The sequence below is a fragment of the Coturnix japonica genome, chromosome 2 (genome assembly GCF_054131305.1).
Source record: "Coturnix japonica strain WE chromosome 2, WE-NBRP24, whole genome shotgun sequence".
Lineage (NCBI taxonomy): Eukaryota > Metazoa > Chordata > Aves > Galliformes > Phasianidae > Coturnix > Coturnix japonica.
In genome coordinates, this window is record NC_140664.1 from 66907702 (window position 1) to 66931113 (window position 23412).

Sequence of the window (23412 nt, forward strand, 5' to 3'; positions counted from 1 at the left end):
CATCAGTGTCTGCGGAATTGCTAGAGGCTAATAATAATAATAAAGATTGTCTGAATTTCATGTATAGAAAAATCACTCTATCAAATGGCAACATTTGCAAAGCTAAGCCAAATGAAGTAAAAGTGATTAATTTTCATGGTGCAGGAAAATACAGTTGAGGATTTGTACTGGAAACACTGCTAGGATTTGTAAAAGAGCAGACTTTTCTCTGTCAGTTTCAAAAATACAAGGAAAGACAAGGAGATCTCTTCTAATGTAAGAAAAATTAGAACAATTTGTGTCTGAAATGTTCTGAAATTGCTGAATCTAAACTCAAGTAAGAGGAAAACTGCAGAGATGGCATCATGCTGTCTTATGACCTTTCCTAGAGCAAGAAAGAGACACATGGGAGCACACAGTAAACTCAGGATAAAAAGCAAATCCTTGACAGACTATGTGCAACTCTTGAGAGATATGTGAGGACTGAAGTTTTTCTTTGGTTGCTTGATTTTGATGCTTTACTTTGCTTGCTTACTTTTAAACCTTGAAAAGTTATTTTCCTTTCATGCTGTAAGAGCACATTGAAATGATTAAATTTCCCTTTCATTCTTCTCAGGTCTAAAAGCTGGGTTTTGATCATCTTACTCTGATTTGATATCTGCTGTTAGCTTGCAGCTGTCAAGTCAGTACATACATTAGAATGCTCCATTATTTTAGAAGAGAATTTGGGAGACATTTAATTTATATGCATTCACTGTTCAAGACTATTTACATTCAAGACTATTTAGCAAAACTTTTTGCTTAGAGTGTAGTTCTGGACTAAGATTAAGGAAGGCTTGGAGAAGCAAATGGAGAGGTAGAAAGAAAAGAGAAGATTTATGTAGAGTAATGTATTTTCAACTGTTCTCCTTATTGTTGCATGACTGGGAGGCCTGGACACTTCAGTGACATGGAGGAGTAGTAGCAGAGGGAAGAGTAACTTGCATGAAGTGGAACAGCAGAGCGTAACACAGAAAGCTCAGTTTTAGCAAGAGCCATCACTGAGCTCTTGGAAAGGACAGGGAAAATGTCCCCTGAAAATGAGGGGCTAGATCAGAGATGGCAGCAAAGGTATTTTTCAGCTCCAGATCCCTGTTTTGCTGCCACTCTCAGTCTTCATTTATTTTCTCAGTAAAACTGTGAGATGAACAAAACCAAATAAGTAAACACAGTCAGGAAACCAGTGAGGGAAAGGTAGGGGAAAAAATGAGAGAGAAAGAGAGAAAGTCGGCAAAGAGGGAGAACAGGGAGAGGAGCTGCAGAGAGAACATGTACATATTGCTCAAAGTCCTAGCTGCAAGTAGCTGCAGCTCACTAGAAAATCATTACTGTGTTATGATGAAGTAGGCATGCAGTGCCTTCCTCTGTAGGCTTATTCAATGCATGAAGTGGCTATGAATAAAATAGTATGTTTGTATATGGCAAGGGAGAATATTTTCACAGTTACCGGTAGAATGACTGAATAAAATCATACAGTCTCTATTTATTCAGAGCAGTTAACATAATACAGTGATCTATGGGTACATACTTGTGGGGGAGTTAATCTATTGGAGTGATTTACTTTTATAAAGGAAATGAATACATTGATGCAATAAAATTGTCATGTACTGCATTGATCTCCTTGCTACAGAAGACGTGAGGAGGAACTTAGATTTATATAAAATGAATATAATGGAATAAAAAATGTGCAGGAATGGGTATTGCAGAGGAAGATACACATTTATAAGAGAAATACAGTACAGCGATCCACTTTTACAAAGGTTAGACATTTAAAGGAATCATTTCTACACGTATAGAAGCATTGAACATGGTAAGTTATACTTTGTAGAGTACTGAACATAAAACAATGTGGGAAGTACAATGGCAGTAAAACTTTTTTTTCCTCTGGCCACAGATGTTACATAGGAATAGCATATGTCATCAGCTTGGTGGAATGACAAAAAGAGAAAAAATAAATGTATAAAAATTATATGAAAATGGAGGTCTGGCCCACAGTGTAGGGAAGTGAAGCAAATTCAGGCTGTCTCATGAAACCTATGAAGTTTTTGGTAAGCATCATTAAACAATCCACAGTTCCAGTCTGTGTAAGGAGGCTGTATTCTCTGGCTTGAGCTTGGGCCAGAAGTTGGTGAAAGCATAAGAATTTCCCTCTAACATTGTAGTAATCACTCATTCACAAAAGCTGCCTACCCAACACACCAATTTGTTGGAGAGTTAGTGTCTGCAACTCAGCTTGCATTTCCGTATTGTACAGTTTCCCCTGGTAACCGCCCTCCTTTAGCCCACACAGATCAACTGTCTTTGCTCTCAGGTAGCATAACATCAGCGTTTACAACACAATACAGGCATGAGCATTGTGCACAAATTCTTTTAAATATGCTTGCCAGAAATAGGTGTATGTTTTCTACCTCTTAACTGTTTGTTTGTTTGTTTGCTTTTGTATTCATATTGAGGAATTTATATATGTGTTATATAATCCATAGAACATCTCTATATATTAAGTGTACTAACTGTAATCATTCATATTTTTTTAACCCTGGCTTAAAAATCTGCATAATTTTACCTCTTCCTCCAGACCTGACATTTTTTTCTGTTACATGAATTTTATTTTGACTATAGTGTATAAAATTTCTTCAAAGGAGTAAAAAGTCTTTCACTTGTGTAACCATGCACAACAGGAGATATCCTTGCTTTTGCATAAGGGTGTGAAATTTATCTGTATTAAATTGTATTTTCTAATTTGTTTTGGATGAATATTAGTTCTAAGCTTCCCCAGGTGCATTCCAGGCACCCGCCCAGTTTTCAGGCACCTGATTAAAAGCCAACCATCAGGACTGCAAATCTGCATTAGGTGGAAGGATATCATGCTCTAGGTATGGCATTTTATAAATCATTGATTATTTCAGTAAGGTTTTTATTTTGTTTTTTGTTTGTTTGTTTTTATTTGTTTGTTTTTTCTGAAAGTTATGTTTTTCATAAGCCTCCCCTTGAAACAGTTATGTGAACTCCAAAGCAGAGATAAAATCTGAACTAAAGTAGGCATACCAAACAACCTTCCATATGCATTTGCCTGTCAGTAAGATACACCTCAAGTTTTTAGCATTATATTGCAGTGTGATCTTCTGACTTCCTAATATATTGAAAAGATTCCCAGAGAGTGGGATAAACACTGCCATAGTAAAAAATCATGTTTGCTAGTGGTATCAATTAGGTAGCACTATTTAAAAGACTTAGTAAGGGAAGAGGTTGGCTCTTCTCCCACTGTGCTGCTGCTGCAGCACTATCCAGAAGGGCTGGAGCAGGGCCAGCTTTGGTGGTGGCTTTCTTACAGTGCTTGAGTGCCACTGTCTCTGTGTCTTCTTCCATCCAGCATCTACTACTCACATAGGCTGGGCACCTGGTCTGCTCCTCAGGTATCATATTTCTCTTGTGGGGCAGGGAAATACACATTTTGTCTTATCAGGGCAGCTCTTCACTTGAAGTGTCCAGGCAGGTGTTCTCTTGATGTAGAAGAGTAACTAAAAAAAATGCAATAGTGAAGAGTTAGTTAGTTGCTATCAATTTGGGACTGAAAGACAGTGAGATACGGGAAGTAAGACTTCTAATTTCATAGGTGCTAAAACAGTCTATTGGTCATTTTAATCCTACAGCTTAGATTGACTAAACCAAGATTCAAATATATGGAAATAAATAGGCTCATCATATCCAGATTTATTTATTTTACAGTTCCATGAGTTCAGACTAGGATATAACCCAAACATATTTTATCCATATTCTAATACTCAGCAGTGCTACATCTAAAAATATCTGGAAACAGCCAGAGAAAGTGATAAGTGATGAAGATCAAGATCTTTACTGTTATCTTCTCTATTACCAAGACCTAGTCTATTGGAACTTCTGTCCCTTCCACCAGAATTTTGTGAGAGTTGTGTGAAGCAACTGACATACCTTTCCATAAGCAGCAAGTGCTTCTTCCTGTGCCAAAAAATCAGTAACTGAGGAAGATACTTTGTAGGCATGGTATATTTTGGGGCATCCATACAGGTTAAGCTTATGAGTGAAGCTTTTCATGCTTTCTGATCAAAAAGCTCTCAAAGGTCCTTTCATTCCCAATACTTCATCAACTGTGGGACCGCAGTGTACCCTGGCAGCCCAAAGGGCCAACTGTACTCGGGTGCATCATACTGAGCTGGCAGTGCACTGCCAGCTGGAGAAGGGAAGTGGTTGTCCCACTCTGCTCTGCACTGTGCATACACCTCAAGCACTGTGTACAGGGTTGGGCAACACAGTGTAGATAAAATTGTTAGAAAGGATCCAAAGGAGAGTGGTGAAGACAGTAAAGAGTCTAAAGGGCCAGAGATATAAGGAGTGATTGAGATCACTTGGCACTGACTGGAGGGAGGTCTCATGGTGGCCTGCAGTTCTGTTCTTCAGTGACGACAGGACTGGAAGGAACAGCACAGAGATTCTTTGGGTGACAGTCAGGCTGGGTGTTAGGAAAAGGTTCTGCACAAGGAGATGTTGGGCATGGAACAGGCTCACCAGGAAAGCGGGCACAGCCCTGAGCTGCTGGAGATCAAGGGGCATTTGGACAATGCTCTTAGACACAACGTTTGAATTTTGGCTGGTGCTGTGTGTAAACAGGGTTTGGACTTTCTTTTGTCCAAATTCCAGATATTCTACAAGTCTGTGAAAGCTCTAGAAAGGATTTCCAGTGAATCAAGTTTGTACAGGTCATTGTAAACTATTTCGTAAAATCCTCTTTATCAGGAAATCCACATGTGATCCTCAGATGTCCTTAGTATTCTGCATGCCCTGTGCCTGTTGGGAAGCTGGTTGAAAACAGTGACTCAGATCACCCAGAAATCATCCGGGATTAATATAGTTTACATGTTCCAGATGACAGTTTGGGTTTTGATATCATATACGTTCTAGCAGGTGCTTAACTCAGGGGATCTAAGGATCTGGTGAGCCCTTTGAAAATTCTGGAACCAGTTTCAAACCCCTTATCAAATTTTTGGAGCAGACCAAAATAGGATTACGAACACCTTGATAAATGCTGGTGTTAGCTGAGCGTTTTATGAAATAGCATGCGAAACATTAACGGGAACCAGTATATCTTTTACCTATAACCATTTTCTTTTCTTTTCTTTTTTTTTTTAATCCCCCTAAAAATTCAAATTCCCTTTTCTCTAATCATAGTTTTCTCTCAAGGATGCCATTCCAGTGATCAACAGGAATTACTGTCATAACTTTGCTTCCTAAATTGGCAGTGTTTTGCCAACCAGACTAGCCAAATTGTTGCTTCTGATGATTTTTGGCAGTGAGTTATCACTCTGTAGGGTCACAAAACTAGCACATGCATAACTAAATTTATCTGTGGGAGAAATACAACATTCAAATAGCACTCTTAACCCAGATATCATGAATTTTTTATATTATCATACTGCTTGCAACTTCCAAACACCTGCTACAGCCAGAAATTCAGAGATTTTTACCCAAAGTGGACTAGACCTCTATATTATTTCATTTCATTACTAATACATGCACATTTAAAATATCTGTGTGTGACCCATAAGCAGCACATGGTGCATACAAACACATATGAATTTAAGTTCACATATGTATAAATTATGCAATTGCATGTAAATATTCAGATGTGTAACTCCATAATTCTAATATAAGTGTATGTATTTATTTATTTTTTCTCTAGAAAAGCAAATGTTAAAAAACATCTCTTATCTGTCTGGATGCCCCTAGAAGAGGGCCCACAATTTTATGCAAGTATTTTAAAAACAACCCCCACCCCTCTAAAATAACAACTGTGCAGCAACCAATGTAAGAAAAACAATTCTACTCAGAATAAAATCAGTATGAAATCAGGCAAGTGTGAAAGGCTGCAAAGTAACTATTTTGTTACACATTTTTATGACATAATTATATTGATCTGAAAGACACTCATCCAGAACCACAACCTTTTATACTAGAAGAAAAAGCCTGTATAATCTTTTCAATCACTTGATATTCATGGTCTTACTCAAAGGTCTCTGAATATGTCATGTGTGTAATACCAATGCAAAATTTGGCACTATAGTCACTACCAGCAATATGTTTCAATAAGGTAATTTTCTTGCTGCCTAAGAACATCAGCAGGGTGCAATCCTGAACAAAAACAGACTATGACATCTTATTCAAGCATACATCTGGAGGACAAAACTATACTTTATTAAAGGAAAATGGGATTTCAGGATTGTTTTGACAAGCGGTAAAAGCACGCACCTCACTTTACATACAGTACAGACTTTTAAATTCAAAGTGCTTGCATAGCCATTGTAACTAAAGGATGGAAGAAAAATACTGCCATTCTCACTGGGTTATGCAAGTATACAAAAGAAACCTTATAGCATATCTTATGTACATTCATTTATACTATATAATATGAAACTACAATGTAAACTATTTTCCTGATTTCATCTATATAGGAGTCCATTTGCATACTTAAGAAGGCTCACAAGCTTATATTTTGTACAGCTTACATATAGATGCTTCCTAATGCTGAGTATGTGCTTTCACTTCCACCAGGTATGCTTGATTTTACAATTCTTATGTTTTACACTAAGATCTTTCTTTCCTGGTTTTCACATCCCTCCCCAACAGATAACAATATGTTGGAGGATCTTTTTAGTGAAAAAGAAAACAATATAATTGATATACATTTTTTCCTAAATATATTTCATTAGAAAGTATGTATATTTCTGTTGTAGGCTTCTTTTCAGAATACCGAGATACCTAATCAGATACTAAATAGTGCTGAACATATCCCTTGTGAGATATTAAGATTGTGGTTTTGAGAGATCATACTATATATGAGATATATATATTCTCACTGATTTCAGCTAGCATAGAAATAGCACTTAGCCTTGACAAAAATGCTTCTCTCTAGGGTCATTTTTTTTTTGCTGGACTTTGAAATAGTCAGTGACCATATATAAAATCTGCTCCTAAGCTTGAAAAGCTCTGATTTAGTGCTTTGTGCATTAGAAACCATGTTGAGATAGAGAGCATGAATTGGGCAGTTTGGCAAGATGGCGTGGTAAAAGGAGGCTGTGTCATTGTATAGCTAAGTGAAAAAAATCATCTCCCCTCCAAAACTCACTGGTATTCCCTATTAGTTATACCACAAATTAGCACCAGATTTGTTGTCATTTGTTTATCTGAAAACAGATTTTCTGCTATTTGAAATCTGTAGTTATGTTTTCTTGCCCAAACCCAAGCACTCTCATAATGTTATGCAGTATGACAACCATCTCTGCTGGTAATACACTGTTAGAGCATATATAGTACAGCAGTGAGTGTACTTAATGTACACAGTGCCAATGTTATTTAAAAGGTTCTGCATTAATTTATTTGACTAATAATACTATTAAGCAGCTAATAGAGTGATTTTAGCCAAACTGTAATCTTCAAGTTATACAGCATACCTTAGTTATCACCTCTGCCAAATCAGATATTATTTATGGCTGCTTCAGAGTAGCTCCTCAAAATCCATACTACATATTATTACTGCTCCTTCTGCATATTCAAAATGCCCATTACCACAAAGGGAAAATGTAATCAACAAACTGGAAGCTTGACAGCAGGGATGCATTCAAAAAGAAATGACAGTGACAGATACTTTAGCATATCTCTAGCTGTTGAAGTGAGTGATGTTGGACCAAGAGCAATTTGTAAACTGATTTATTTTCATTTATATTTCCTTTTCTCCAGAAAGTGCTAAACTGTACTTTAATTCTTCTTCCGTCTTTAAGTTAAAAGACTACTTATGAAGAAGCAGCTGAGAAAGTGAAAAATGTGTATTGCTACCCTGTAGAGTTATACAGACACTTTGCAGACATTTCCTTACTGGCCATCTTTGGGTAGACAAATTCTGATCAGGCAAACCTTACTAGAGAACATTCCTTTAACATTCCCTTTTATAAGGGCAGGTAGCAACAGGACAAGGGGAAATGGCTTTAAACTGGAAGAGGATAGATTTAAACTAGATATTAGGAAGAAATTCTTTACTGTGAGGGAGGTGAGACACTGGAACAGGTTGTCCAGTGAGGTTTATTGATATCTCCTCCCTGGAATCATTCAAGGCAAGGCTGGATGGGACTTTGAGCAACCCAGTCTAGTGAAAGGTTCCAGTGGGGCTGAAATTAGATGAGCTTAAAGGTCCCTTCCAGCCCAAACCATTCTATGATTCTATGAAAACTTATTGTGCTTTACAGTCTCTAGTTAAAATAAAACACAGCGAATGTAAAAAGTGAAGAGAAATGTTCTACCACAGAATTCCCTTCCTGTTCTGCTCTTGTTTTCATTGCTAGAAACATTATAAGAACAATATGCATAGTACAAAGAACTTGAAAAAATAATTCTAAAAACAAGGATAACTCTTACACTAAAAGAAGATAGATGACACCAAAGTCACAAAAAAAAAAGACTCTTCTATGATCCTGGGTCAAGTGGGAAAATTAAATGTTATACTTTCACACTGGTATGAAAAAATTAAGCCCAATATTATTGATTACAAACCACAAAAATGGCATTTGAACTTAAATTGGACCTTCATGATTTGGGCTTCTCACAACACAAAGCAGCTCAAAAAAATCTCACAACCAAACACTTCAGTTTTATTTATATGGACCAGAATTCTCTTGAGCATGCATAGTGGAAAGCATCTCATTTGAAGGAATTAAAGTTTAACACTGAATCTAGCTTGCCCATCAAATGCAACTCAGATAGTTTTAGATAACATTTATCTGCCTGAGGCTCATCTTTCCCTGCTTTGACTCAAAGCTCCTCCTGATCAAGCCAATGAGGGGGAAAAATTACTGCACCCCTGTTTCTCACAGCTCCCATAAGTGAAGCTACTGCTCAGTACTCCTTGTGTACTCCTCTTTGTACAAGATATTTGTCTCATCCCATCCCATTGTGTCCCATCTCATCCTATCTAAGCCTATCTTCACAGCATAATGCTACGCTGCAGTACAGCAGGAAAGGAAGTCGAAATATTTTGCCACACAACAAATTATTTTCTCACAGAGTTGAGAGAACAACTTGCTCTCCCAGCCAAAGCCTTCAAAGAGCTTGGGATGGGGAGGACAGGGAATTTGCCATCTGTTCACTGAGTATGATGGGCATAAGAGCCAATACCTCTTGGAATGACATTTTAAAATGGATGTGAATTAAATCAGCAGCTGTCATAAGAGCTGAAGATATGAGAAAAAACATCAATGTGAAATACTTGCTGTTTAGGTCAATTTTTGGAAATTCCAAAACAAACAAATAAAATCAACAGCGGTTCTTTATAAAAAGGTCATTTACTAATAAAAATACTTCCTTCCTTCCTTCCTTCCTTCCTTCCTTCCTTCCTTCCTTCCTTCCTTCCTTCCTTCCTTCCTTCCTTCCTTCCTTCCTTCCTTCCTTCCTTCCTTCCTTCCTTCCTTCCTTCCTTCCTTCCTTCCTTCCTTCCTTCCTTCCTTCCTTCCTTCCTTCCTTCCTTCCTTCCTTCCTTCCTTCCTTCCTTCCTTCCTTCCTTCCTTCCTTCCTTCCTTCCTTCCTTCCTTCCTTCCTTCCTTCCTTCCTTCCTTCCTTCCTTCCTTCCTTCCCTTTTCTTTCTTTTCCCTGAGGCAAGTACAGGAGAATGGAAGGACTTAGCAGAGTAAGGTTTTTGTGTTGTGGTTTTACCTGCTATCATTACTGGCTATTCCATTCGTATGTCACTCACTCCCCAAGATTAATACACACATTTTCACTGTTGGATCCTACAGAACATATTTAGTAGAGATGTCACTGCTCACTGTCTCTGTGCTTTCTAGCAGTCTGTCATTCTCCAGATAGTCTTATCAGCCACTTCACTTTAACATTGTGTCTTCTGAGTTATGGCAATAGCCAGAATATTCAGCAATCTCCTTTCTTATCAAGTTCTATCATACTGCAACATACAGTTTCATGATTCTTTAAAATACTTTATATATGTGTCTGAACTGTGTACTGGGGAAGTGAATTGGGAAGAATCTCAAAATAACAAAATGACAGAATTTAGGCATTTGCTATATAATATATGTGCATGCATATATAGTCCAGTGAATGGTTACTTATATGTGACTAAAGTATATTTTGCTTTGACAAACTTAACTGTTTATAATTGTGAGAAAACAAGGACTGTACAGAGCAGCAGCTATGAGGCAAGACAGCACTTAACTGTATATGTAATTATTATGGAATAAATCATCTTCTTGGTTTCAGGTAATGGACTGTGTGCACACTAAAATGTGAAAATTTATACCCCTATATTAGAACTAATGAAACCAAAGAAGTTATTGTACATTCATAAAAATGCCTGGGCTAATACAAATTTATTTTCATCCATTTTTCTAAGATTGACCTATATTGTGCTATTTGTAGCCACTCTTTTACTGCATAAACTTCCAAATGAGAGAACGAACAGCAAAAGCTGGTAAACTCTGCAGATTAATGACAGAAATCTTTTTTATGGTCTTTGAAAAATCACAATACATATATTGAGACAGCAATGAAAAACAATTTGTAGGATATGCATATATTTGATATGTATATATTTGGAAGAGGAGGGAAGAATCTCAAATCCCATGTTTTTATATGTGTATCTGCTTCCCTTAATGAAATGAATGTTAACAATTTTACTATCAAATAAAATCTCTCTTTATATGATGAACCCCCAAAATGTCTTTCATTTTGGTTGAATTCAAGACATACAGGTGGTTGGGGGTGGGGAAAGGGGGAAAGAAAAGGGAGAGGAAGAACAAGACAAAAAAAAAGTCAATATATGAAGCATAATTTAAAGCTAAGTTAACTAAGAGGAATGAACAGAGTAGCAGCAGTGAACAAGCATAGGGAATTAGCAAGAAAGATGTGCAGATCTGGAGAAAGAGAAGGCAGACATGATGAAAGGGAGTGCTAGCGAAGTGGAATCTCAGCACCATGAACTGATGCCTCCAGTCTGTTTCCTGTTGTGCCCCTTGGTTGTAGATAGACAACACTACAGCAAAAGAGATACCTGAAATATTAACAGTTCTGCCTCCAACTGAAAAAAATAAGACAACAATATTTGGCAATCCTCTCAGGGTAAAAAGGAGGAAATCCATAAAGTCCAGAAGTTTAATTACAGTGTATGAAGTTAAGGGTTTTCCTGAGTCCTTGATGGATCATATCTCATTTAAGGATAAACTATTCTGAAAAGTATCTAAAGGAACACCTGTAAAATGCTATTCTCAGAATGTTCGGAAATGCCACATTTCATTCAAGCTTTTCCTACACATTATCATTCTCCCTTCTCCTTCAGAAATGCTGACAAAGCCACTTTTTCACAACAATTTTTATATATTACTTCTCACAGACTCTGATAACATAGGTCCATTACAGGAATAAACCTGATGTGGTATGATGTGGTGCAATAGTGTGACTCAAAGATTCTGAGTAGAAACACAAAACATTTCATTCATAACAAAAATCTTCATGAAAGATTTGATAGATTTGAAAGATTGATGATGCCCATATTTTTATTTATTTAGGCTAGCTATTTATGAATCACATTGGTGACAGGCTTTGTAATTTCAACTAGGTATATAAAGCACATTAGCCTATAGAGAAGCATTTTGAAAAGAAAAATGTGTGAATAGACACAGATATTGTTACTGCATTGGAGTTATCAGAAAATAAATAAATAATTGCAAGTGCCGTGAAGGGATGAATTTAGTTATCATCCAGGGTGTTATGCCAGTGGCAGGTCAAGAGCTCAGCCTAACTCACATATGGAAAATATCTTGGAGATGAAAGCAAACCTGTGTGGTCCAAGCTGCTCATAAGCTACTTTATGCAGAAATCTCATAGCTCTTACATATTTAATACAGCTCCTCAAGGATTGTATTATAAGCTCCAAGAGATTCAGATAATTAAGAGTTTTTGTTTACAACTGGCATGTGGGGGATTGCATTCCACCAGAACCTCCCAAAATACAAGGATTTCTAAACTTGGGAGAAGCCTTGGTTCCCTTAATTTAGCAATTGCTTCCTCTGATTTAAGGTAAATGCTTGGATCTACTGTCTCAAAGTGTTACAAGAATGAGTAAAATTTCCTCATAGCATTTGATGTAGCTGTCCTTCATGAAATGCAGATATTTGATTTAAATAGCACACTTTCCAGTCTCTACTTAGCAGCTAAATAATAGACCATTCTTATTCTCTATGATAAAAAAAAAGACTTACTACTTCCACATGCACACAGATAATTCCTCCACATTTTTTAATAATATGTATACATATAGTTTTCATTTCCAGATTTTCAAATTGGATTCCAAAGCAGAAGTGCTTGAAATATTGAGTAACCTTTTTCACTTAATATTTGAATCTCAGTTTCATGATTCCCTTATTTCAGATAGTCTTGAGAAGGCTGAGATAAATATTTGAGATTTTAAATATTTATTCAGAGGAATCCAAATAAAAATAATGGGCTATTAGTGGGAAGTGGATTCATTCTCTAACAATGGCACTTGATATTGTACTTCTCTGGTTTGACAAAAGCCTTAGGTTAGGTAGAAGAAAGACTTACCTGACCAAAAGCATTAGGTAAGGTAGAAGAAAGAATTACCTGACCTGCTGATTCATTATGTTATGGCTGTATTTCTGACATATTTCTGTACATTTCCTTATGGATCACAACACATAAATGGCATTTGTGTATACTCTGAGTACTGCCAAAACAATCAAGACAAAGCAAATATTCCTGTAAAACAGTGAAAGAGATACAAAGAGGCAAGAAGTTTCTCAGTATAAAAGATACCCTTGAGGTTATCAAAGCTAAATTAAAATGAATAACATGCAGTTTAGTTCAGCGCGCACCTTAGGTGAAAACTCCATTGCTTAGAACATGTTGGTGACATCAGTGTATGTCTTTGGTTTACCAGGCTCAATAAACAAAATAAATATCTTTGATTTGTTTCTGCATTTTGCTTGACTTCTCATCCTCATGCCCAGCCTTCATATGTTTTATTGGCAATTTATTATAGCCAGCAGAAGACAGCAAAGCCTTAGCAACAAGATCTTCTGATGTACAAACAAAATGCATTTAATTTGACTCAGTGTATTACAAGCATTATAATCCCTCTTCTGATTTCAACATGATTGACTAATCTCATCTGCTCAGAGGGATAAGCCTCGTCTCAGCCATGATGACAGGATTAGAGAATGATAAAAATTAGGGCATTCTCACAGATTATATACTGTAACAACAGATAAGGCTTATGAATAAAGAATTGACTACAGGTGGTTATTTGTAGAAATATACTAGATTAAGGGGTTAATGTTAGAAAGGTACAATGTCATTTGTAGCTAAATCATAGATACACACAAGTGTGGGAAAATCTTTCTCGCCTGTGTAAACATCAGGAGAGATGAAGTGACTGTAACTTCACACATTTCATAGCTCATTTCACCAGCAGTCAGAATGAACAAGTACATTCACAATAACCCTAATTTGCTCTCTAGAAGTTCGGTTTGATAACTACAAGTACTTGAATGGATATTACAGAGAGGCAGAAAAAAAATGGCCTGAGATGAGAAGGCAAAAAAAATATTGCCATGCTATTTTCTAGCTGCCTTTAGTACTTCAGTTTAATCTGCTGTTGTTTCCAGGTAAGTGTTGTGCTTGTGATTCTTCTGTTTGGATCTGTTAAGAACATATGGTGTAGCAATAATGGAGGAAGTGCATGAGGCAAAGGGTAAGCTTTATAACCATTGAGTAAGGCCTCTATATACACATATCTTACCAGCAAATGCTAGCCTTGGGTGATTAAATCTCCGAGCATTGCTGTGAAAAAGTAATGAAACCCTTATAGTAACAACACAGGAAATACAATTACATGCCATCTGCATGCTGGATTCACATTCAATCTTCTCCGGGACATAAATAAATAAATAAATAAATAAATAAGGAAACCAATACACTCATTTGATTCGTTAAGCTTAATTAAATGAAAGGAAAAGGTAAGTAAGAATTCTTTTGATAATACAATGCAAACTTTTCATCTTGATTTTGAAAGTACACATCCTATATATCATTTTTATATCATATCGTGCACATTGATCTGCAGGTACATAATGAAAATATCTGAAGAAATATTACTACCATATGATAACAAATTATTTCAATTATTTCAGTTCATTAATATTAATAAATGATGTAACAAAATAGCTATAAGGTTGTACACTATGCATATACAAGTGTAAATAATTGTTATCTTCAATTTTTATCTTTATTTTTCTTTATTATAACTGAGTGGATATTCTGTTCACAAATAAAGATTTTGTTTATTGCTGTCTATAATGAACTGAAAAACGTTGTCTTTTTTTTTTTTTTTTAATCCGAACTTTCTGATTACATCATGTTATGAAAGCAAAGTCCCATTTAATATTACTCTGTGATGTTAGAAAAGTGATTGGTGAAGTTAATAGGTTCTTACAATCTTGGAAACATATATTTTTCTATAGAGTATATGTTCATAATATTTTAAAGTGAAACAAATTTGTCTAAATTAATTACCATATGAAGAATCAAGAAATGAAGTAGTTTAATATTGCATAAAAACTATTATAACATTATTTTTCAACAGTATTTGCTCATAGCCATAATCTACTATGAGTAGATCTAGAGACAGGGACTGACATCATAAAGAGTGTAAGTTTAAACCACTTGAACTCAATATAATAGGAACGAACATGCTGAATAGACTGAATATCTGTTTTGTTTCCATAGGAACTCCTCCCACAGAAAGCTGCTGCTAAACACTCATTGGCGAGCGAATTGCACACATAGCACATCTACACTAGCACACACACACACAGGCTTCCACTGTTGCTACCTGCTTGCTGGCCAGCAGTCACAAGCATATTAGTCCATAAGGAGTACCGGAGAAGTGATTCTGCAAGTGTGGCAGTTCAAAAAGCTAGTTGTGCCATATATCTAACTGACATGTGTTGCTGGGAATGTGGTCCCCAGTAATCATCCTATTTAAAATGTGCACATTGTGTTTCTAAGGATGTCAATTAAGCGTATCTTTCATAGTTATTGACATGAGATTAAACGTTATGGTTTAAACAAGCAGTAGAACTGCATAAACCAGAAACACCATGATAGGTCTGATGTATCCTGGTTCATAAGTCATTACATCACTATGCCATAACCTGCAGTCATAGTGCAGCATTTTCCTAATGGACTTGTGTTCTTTAGTACATGTCAAGTACAATAATACCACATTAACACAATCTCCAAAGCTGGAAAATACACAAATTTATTCATTCATTCATTCATTTATTTATTTATTTAAAGCAGTAAGAATGTAAGGAAAAAAATAGAATCAAGGCCGCACATTGATGTCAATAGCATAAAATAATTAAAAGCACACTGTAGTTGTTTCACAACATTAACTAATGATAAGTGTATAATTATAGATGGTTAAGATCATAACTGCAAAAGAATTATTATAATGAACCAACATCAAGTTCCAATTAAAAAGAATAAAAAATATCACAGAATCATCTAGTTTGGAAAAGATCCTCAGGACCTTTAAATTAAACTGTCAACCTGGCCTACTGAGTCCTATCACTAATCCATTCTCCCCAGTGCCATGTCCACTGGTCTTTTGAACATCTCAAAGGATAGTGACTCCACCACTTATCTGAGCATTCCATTCCAGTTTTAAATACTCACTTGGTGAAGAAATTCTTCCTAATGTCCATTCTAAACCTTCCCTGTCACAGCTTGAGACCATCTCCTGTATTTTATTGCTTGTCACCTGAGAAACTAAACCCTCTTTGTTGCAATATCATCTCCTTTCAGGCAGCTGACAAGAATAACTAGGTCTTTCCTCAGCTACCTCTTAGAATCATAGAATCATGAAATGGCGAGGGTTGGAAGGGACTCTGAAGATTGTCAAATTCCAACTCTCATGCTGCAGGCAAGATTGCCAACCACTAAATCAAGTACTAGACAAGATTGCCCAGGGCCCCATCCAGCCTGGCCTTGAACACTTCCGGGGACAGGGCACCTCTGGGAAACCTGTTCCAGTACTTCACCACCCACTCAGTGAAAAACTTCCCCCTGACATCGCATCTAAATTTCCCCTTCTTTAGTTTTAAACCATGTCCCTGTCCTATCACTATCTACCTGCATAAAAAGTTGATTTCCCTTATAAACTCCTTTAAATATTGAATGGCTGTAATGAGGTCTCCCTTTAGCCTTCGCCTTTCCAGCAGCGAGCCTGTTGTCATAGAGGGTGCTCCAGCCCTCTGATCATCTTTGTGTCTCTACTCTGGACCTACACCATAAGGTCAACATCTTTCCTGTGTTAGGGGACCCAGACCTGGATGCAGTACTCCAGTCAGGGCCTTACAAGGGCAGTGTAGAGAGGGACAATTACCTCTCTCATTCTGCTGGCCATCCCTCTTCTGCTGGAATCCAAGTTACCATTGGCCTTCTGGGCTGAAAGTGCACACTGCTGGCTCATGTTAAGTTTTTCATCTATCAGGGCCACTAAGTCCTTTCAAGGAATTCTCCCAGTCTATATACATATCAGGGATTATCATGACCCAGGTGCAAAATCTTGCACTTTTCTGTGTGGTCTCACCAGTGCAGAGGGGCAGGATCACCTCCATCAAACTGCTGGTCAAGTTTCTTTTGATGCAGCCTAGGATACATTTGACTTTCTGGGTTGCAAGGACACATTGCTGGCTCATGTCCAGTACTCCCTGGTCTTTCTCAGCAGGGCTGCGCTCGATCCTTTCATCCCCCAACTTGTATTGGTAGGGAGAGTTCCCTCAACCCAGGCGCAAGACCATGCATTTGGATTTGTTGAACCTCATGAGTTTCACCTTGACCCACTACTCTAACCTGTCTAGGTCCCTCTGCATGGCATCCCATACCTCTGGTATATAGACCACACCCCACAGTCTGGTACAATCATAAAACTTGCTGAGGTTGCAATGATTTCTATGTCACTGATAAAGATGTTAGAGAGTGTTGGCTCGAAGACAGATCTCTGGGAGACACTGCTTATCGCTGTCCTCCACCAGCATGTAGAAGCATTGACCACCACCCTCTGGCTGTGAACTTCCAATCAATTTCTTGTTCACCAAATAGTCCAGCCTTCAAATCCATATCTCTCCAATTTACAGAAAAGAATGTTGTAGGGTACCATGAAAGGCCTTGTCGAATTCAAGGTAGATGACATCAGTTGCCCTTCCTTTGTCCACTGATGCCATCACTCCATAGAAAGCCACTAAACTGGTAAGGCACCATCCTCCCTTGGGGTAGTTGTGATGTCTGTCTCAGATCACCTGCTTGTCCCTCATGTGCCTTAACATGTCTTCCAGGAGGATCTGTTCCACGATCTTCCTAGTCACAGAAGTGAGACTTACCAGTCTACATTTCCCCAGGTTCTCCTTCCTTCCTGTCTTATAAATGGGAGTGATGTTTCCCTTTTTCCAGTCACCAGGAACTTTGCCTAACAGCTATGACTTTTCAAATACAATGGAGAGTGGCTCATCAACCACATCAGCCATGTTCCCTAGGACTCTGGGATGAATGTCATCTGACACCATAGATTTGTACACATTCGGTCTCAGAAAGCGGTCTCAAATTTCTTCTGCCTTTTCAGTGGCAGGAGTGGGGGTTACTCCCCCAGTTCCCACCAAGGGATTCAGGGATGTGAAATATATGAGAATCTTGGCTGCCAATGAAGGCTGAGGCAAAGGACCCATTTAGTACCTCAGCCTTCTCCATATCTGTTGTAGACAGTTCTCATTTCTCATTTATCAGAGGAGATAGATACATTTTCTGTTGCCTGTCTCTTCTGATCAATGTACCTATAGAATCTTTTCTTGGGGACCTGCTTTAAGACCTTCTTTCTTATTCTGAGGGATGGAGAGCTCTTACACTCTCAAAAGGGCATCCTTAAAGAGTAGACAGCTTTACTCCACTCCTTTGTCTCTAGGGACAGCTTCCCAGGAGATTTCATCCAGCAGTTCCTTAAACAGCCTTAAGTTTGCTCTGAAGTTCATTTTCCTGACTCTATTCTTTGCCAGGCCCACAGATCAAGTACTCAGCCAGGGCATGGTCGCTGCACTACCTCCAGTATTATTGTCTTTAATGGTATCTTCCGCATTGATGAACACTAGTAATGCTTCATCTCTGGTCAGTCTGTCCAATACTTGAACCAGAAAATTATCATCAATGGAATCCAGGAATTTCTTGGGTTGACTGCAGCTCCCCATGTTGTTTTCTCCACCGATATTCAGGTGGTTGAAATTTCCCATCGGAATGAGAGCCTTCCTCTTCTCCAGACTAAACAACCCCCAGCCACTCCACATATGTCTGGTCCCTTCACCAACTGTTACACTTCTCTGCACACAAGTAACTCAATATTATTCTTGCAGTGAAGGCCCAAATCTAAACACAATACTTGAGGTGCTTTTGCACCAGTGTTCTATACAAGGGTATAGTCACATCCAAAGGTGTGCTGACCAGAACACCACTGGCTTTCTTGTGCACCTGGGCACATATATCATACATCATATTAGAAGTACAGTACAAAAGAACTTTGCTAGCATTAATCTTGATGATGTAGGGTGACTAACCACAGTCACCCATATCTTCTTTGGTTGATTAAGCTTCAGAAGTATTTTATTTTATTTTTTTCAATAAAATACATTAAAATTCCAAAGTGGGGTGCTGAGCAACATGTATATAGTCACACTGCCACTAAAGTCTACAATTTAAATTCCAAATTACCTGGGAAAAAACAAAACAAAACAACAACAAAAATCCTGCATCAGCAACAGCATATTTTTAAGTCCTCTCCAGATCTATCCAGCTGCAACACCAGACAAGGATCACATAAAGATCATGGGCGGAGTAAAGGATTGGCTGAAGTGTGCTCTTATCAGTCTACTGATAGCTTTGAGGAAAGCTAGGTCTAAATATCAGTTACAATTATGTCCTGCTGCTCTTTAAAGTTTCAAAATAAGACATACCATGTCTTCCAAGACCTTGCCACAAAGCATCAAACTTCTTGTGTAAAGAGGAGATGGCTTGTTATATATCTGAAATTTTTATTCAAGCCCTAAAGATTTTTGTTGAGGGTATAAAATGAGTAAAAATGTCTATGGGGAATCATCATCCATTTGTGGCAGGCAAGAAATTTCAAAAATGTTTAGTCTATTCTTCTCTGTACTCCCGCAGAAAAGGTTGTATTTCCTTTTTCAGTGCCCATAATCTTTTTAGAACCTTTCCTTTATTGAGACCGTAAACATCACAGTGGAGCTGCAAATCATCAGAGTCTGCAGAAACTCCATCAAAGAAGCTACAGAGTGAATGACACTGAAAAGCTGATGATCACAAAATTAGGCAGTTGACAGACTTCATGATAGTTTTCATGGTACTCAAGGTATTCAGAAATATTACAAAAGACTTATGGATGACTTGGTCTCCTTATGACTTGGTCAACCCACAGGACCAAGATTCAAGAGCCTTAAACAGAAGCAGGTTCCCTACAGCTGTTCCCCACTAATCTTATTTTGCTGACACAGACATCTAATTATGCAAGTGCGTTCAAAATGACTTACTAAAGAAGACATTTGCTTTTCTAATCTTTGGCATAAGTTGTCATGCTTTGGGAAGAAAGTCAACATGAAACTTTATTCAATTAAATAATTTTTTTTTGAAATTACATGAAACCTAGTAAATATCCACCACTTTACTAACAATTTGTCAGCCATATATAATTCCAACATTTTATCTGTTGAAATAACAAAATTTGAGTCAAAAAGGTTTTTTTCAAATTCATTGGATGATTTCGAGTTTATCTTTCATTTTTGGAATCTCTTTATTAAAGGAGGGATATATTCTATTATTATTTCAGAGAGTATAAATATTTTTTCTATTATGTTAGTAAATATCCATAAGTAGTTGGAGCAATCTTTCGTCAAAATATTTTAACATTCATTTCTTTTCTCAAAGATTTGATCTGTTTTGTTACAGGTAGACTGTAAAAATTAAAAAAGGGATTATATAAAATAGATTCAAATTAAATCAGTAAACACAGATTTCTTTTACAATGAGAAAGAAATTTTTAAAATTCAATGAATATTCAAAAAATATTCAAAGAAGTTAGCTGTATAATTGACATTAGCACACCCCAGTCAATGGGCACTTCTTTAGCAAAACCTATCAGTAAATTCTGTTATGGACTGAATGCTGTAATTTATAAATGACCTTTATATTCATTCTTATAACATATTTTATGATCTTTAGATTTTATATTTTATATATTCATATTTTCATATATAATGAATAAATACATCTATCTGAGTAGACATGATTATTAAGAAAGGATCGTAGTACAAATGTAAATGAAACAATAGCACTACTAATGTTTGGTTCTCAGAGTAACAAATGGATAAAAAAACATAAAAAGCAATAGTACTTGCACTGTGCAGTGCATGTGTTTTTTAGGTTACAAATTAAATTGCCATCATTTGTCATCAATATCTTCATAAGAATTTAGAGAATCATCTGCTATATGCAGAGCATATAGCAATTTTTTGAGATGCAACAGTTCTTCCTACATCTGAAGTAGGAAAAATCCTAAATGTGTGCCACCCAGCATGTGAGGGTGACATATAGTGCATAAAATGCCAACAACCCCTTGCAAATGATCAAGTAATAAACTCTTCCTTTTGCTAGCATTCTGAATAAGTACAGGGTTCTACAAAATGTGAATCAGAAAATAAATGTTAATTTCTATCCTAAAACTTTAGCAAACTCTATGTCTAATTTCACTGAGTAGTTTCACTAAAATATCCATTTGGATGGAGGCAGAATTCTGTCTTAATGGATCCTTTAGAAATTCCATTGCGTGCAGACAAAAGAGAGGAATATGTTATATCATTAATCACCTCTCCTTTTCAGATGAAGAACAGGAGGTCAATCAAGCACAGATTTTAGAATCTAATAAAATGTTTATTTCATTCATGAACAAAAAATATCAGATATGGTCTAATTGAGCCCAAGGCAAGAAAAGCTGAAAATTAGGAGTGGAAAAATACATTATGGGGCTCTTCATAAAAAAAGCCGATCAGCATCAAGTATTTCATGACATATATATGTGTCCAAAAATAATTGTATTGGTACTCTCAGCTCAGTACCACATTCAGCCAACATCAGACAGGTAAAATTATGTGAGAAGTTTCAGCTGTGTTGCCAACCTGTTTAGATAATTACCTTCCTACTACAGGCCTTCCAGAGTTTTAACCTTCAAAATCAGTACTCCTTCATGAAGAATTTGATTCAGTGCTAGAATTCTAAGGAATTTCAAAACTGCCGATAGATATCATAAACTTTGAACTATCATGGGTGCAGGTCATAGATCTGAAAAGCGTCTCAAGCCATAGACATCAGGGCTCACAGAGGCACAGTGGTACTGCTTTTAAAGATTTGTAGAATTACCCAGATAGGCTTCAAAAAAATCTTCTCTCTGATTATTTATCTTAGACAATTTTCCTTTAAGACCAAGTAGGAATCACAGCAGTTGTATGCCAGCTAATCCTAAATTTTCTATCTAAAGAAAGCAACAAACATACATATTTTTAAAAAGAAAGACAACTCTTAAACTGCTGTTTTCATTTGGTATTTTGCTTCAGGCTTCTAAGTCACAAACACTGAGAAGCTTGTTTTCAATTAGAAGTTGGTTCCACTAGCAAGTTCCTTGCAGAATTCTTGATATAGTAATATATCATTAAAAGCACTGATTATAAATTTAATTATTCTGTTATAAGCAAACAAGGCATTAGACCAATATGAATGCTCTCAGGTGGGCATTAAAAAATAGCCAAAAAAGCAAAATTTCCAGAACAGAGCAATGATTGCATTCTTCTTAGTGCCAAGGGTAAATATGCCTGGTGCACTGGGATCACTGACCAATCTTCAGAGCACTGATATAATTACTATGGCAAATGTTGTGTAACTGAACAAAATTGAGTTTTTTAGGTGAAGTAAGGAAATACATCACTAAAAGATGTAACTAACAAAGTTTACAAAGACATAGCAAAGGAAGATTTGGCAGCATTGCTGTAGAAAAAAAGCACAGAAAGTGTCCAGATTGATTTCTACTAACAGTCTCATTTCAGACTTTAAACTTAGCCCCTCTGTTTTCCCAAGACTCCTGTGCATTAACCTTCATCCTGTAGCCATACTCCATCTGTGCCCTCAAAGTAGTAAGTCAATTTGATGATTATCTTGATCGTAGATTTGAAGAACATTACAGGGGCAGGAAAAAAAGGCCTTAACAAAATATAAGTGAATTTCTAAATATACTAAAAACACATCTAAAACTGTCACAAATTTCCAGTTCTGAGTTTGGTATGATGAAGACTGAAAAGCAGACACAGCAATCCCACTGTTAAAGATCCAACTTCATGCCTTTTGTCTTCCCTTTCCACTTTTCTAAAACTAGAAATTGCTAAACTGAAATGCATTTTGGAATGTACCTGCAGGTTCTAGCTTTACATTGTCATTGAAGAATACATAAATAAAAACATAGCCACTGATGAAAACTGCCTCTTGAGCTAGAGCATGGGAACCTGAACTACCTGATCCTTTCTGTCACCAATATGATAAACTCAGGTAAAGCTGAAGTAAGTGGATTTAGGAAATTTTTTTACAGTTATCTCTAATTGATGTTCATCTTCCCATCATTGTCCTATGCCCTCCAAAAAACAAAACAAAACAAACAGACAAACAAAATCACAACAAGAAAACTTTCCAGAAGGCAAGCCATGTGAGCTGAAATGCACAAAAGTCTTTCAGGGCAGGCTGAAAGAGCTGGGGCTGTTCTGGTGAAGAGAATGCTCCAAGGGGACCTGATAGTGAACTGTTAATATCTGAAAACATACAGAAAAGAAGGGGAAAGACTCTTTAGCAAGGTCTGGTGTGACAGGACACAGGGAAATGGTTTCAAAATTAAGAAGGATAGATATGGGTTGGACATAAGGAAAAAGTCATTTACTGTGAGAGTGGGGAGGCACTGGAACAGGCTGCCCAGAGATGTGGTGGATGCCCTGTCCCTGGAGACTTTCAAGGCAAGGCCCCGTGCACCTGATACAGCTGTGGATACACATGTTCATGGCAGGAGAGATGGACTGAATGACTTTTAAATGGTACCTTCCAACTCTAAGGATTCTGTGATTCTATGAAAATAGACCAGTACTAAGAATATCCATGTTATATGCCTCTTACCAATCCAAGTAAATAAATAATAAATAA

The 23412-nt window shown here is 37.0% G+C and overlaps 1 protein-coding gene across 1 annotated transcript in view; it reads left to right on the forward strand.

Moving 5' to 3' along the window:
- Window positions 1-23412, forward strand: part of LOC146761874 (uncharacterized) — a 121190-nt gene that overhangs the window by 18836 nt on the left and 78942 nt on the right. Inside the window, exon 4 of the mRNA XM_085539212.1 lies at window positions 18734-18769. Coding sequence (XP_085395338.1) covers window positions 18734-18769 — 36 coding nt within the window. The remainder of the gene's footprint in view (window positions 1-18733; window positions 18770-23412) is intronic.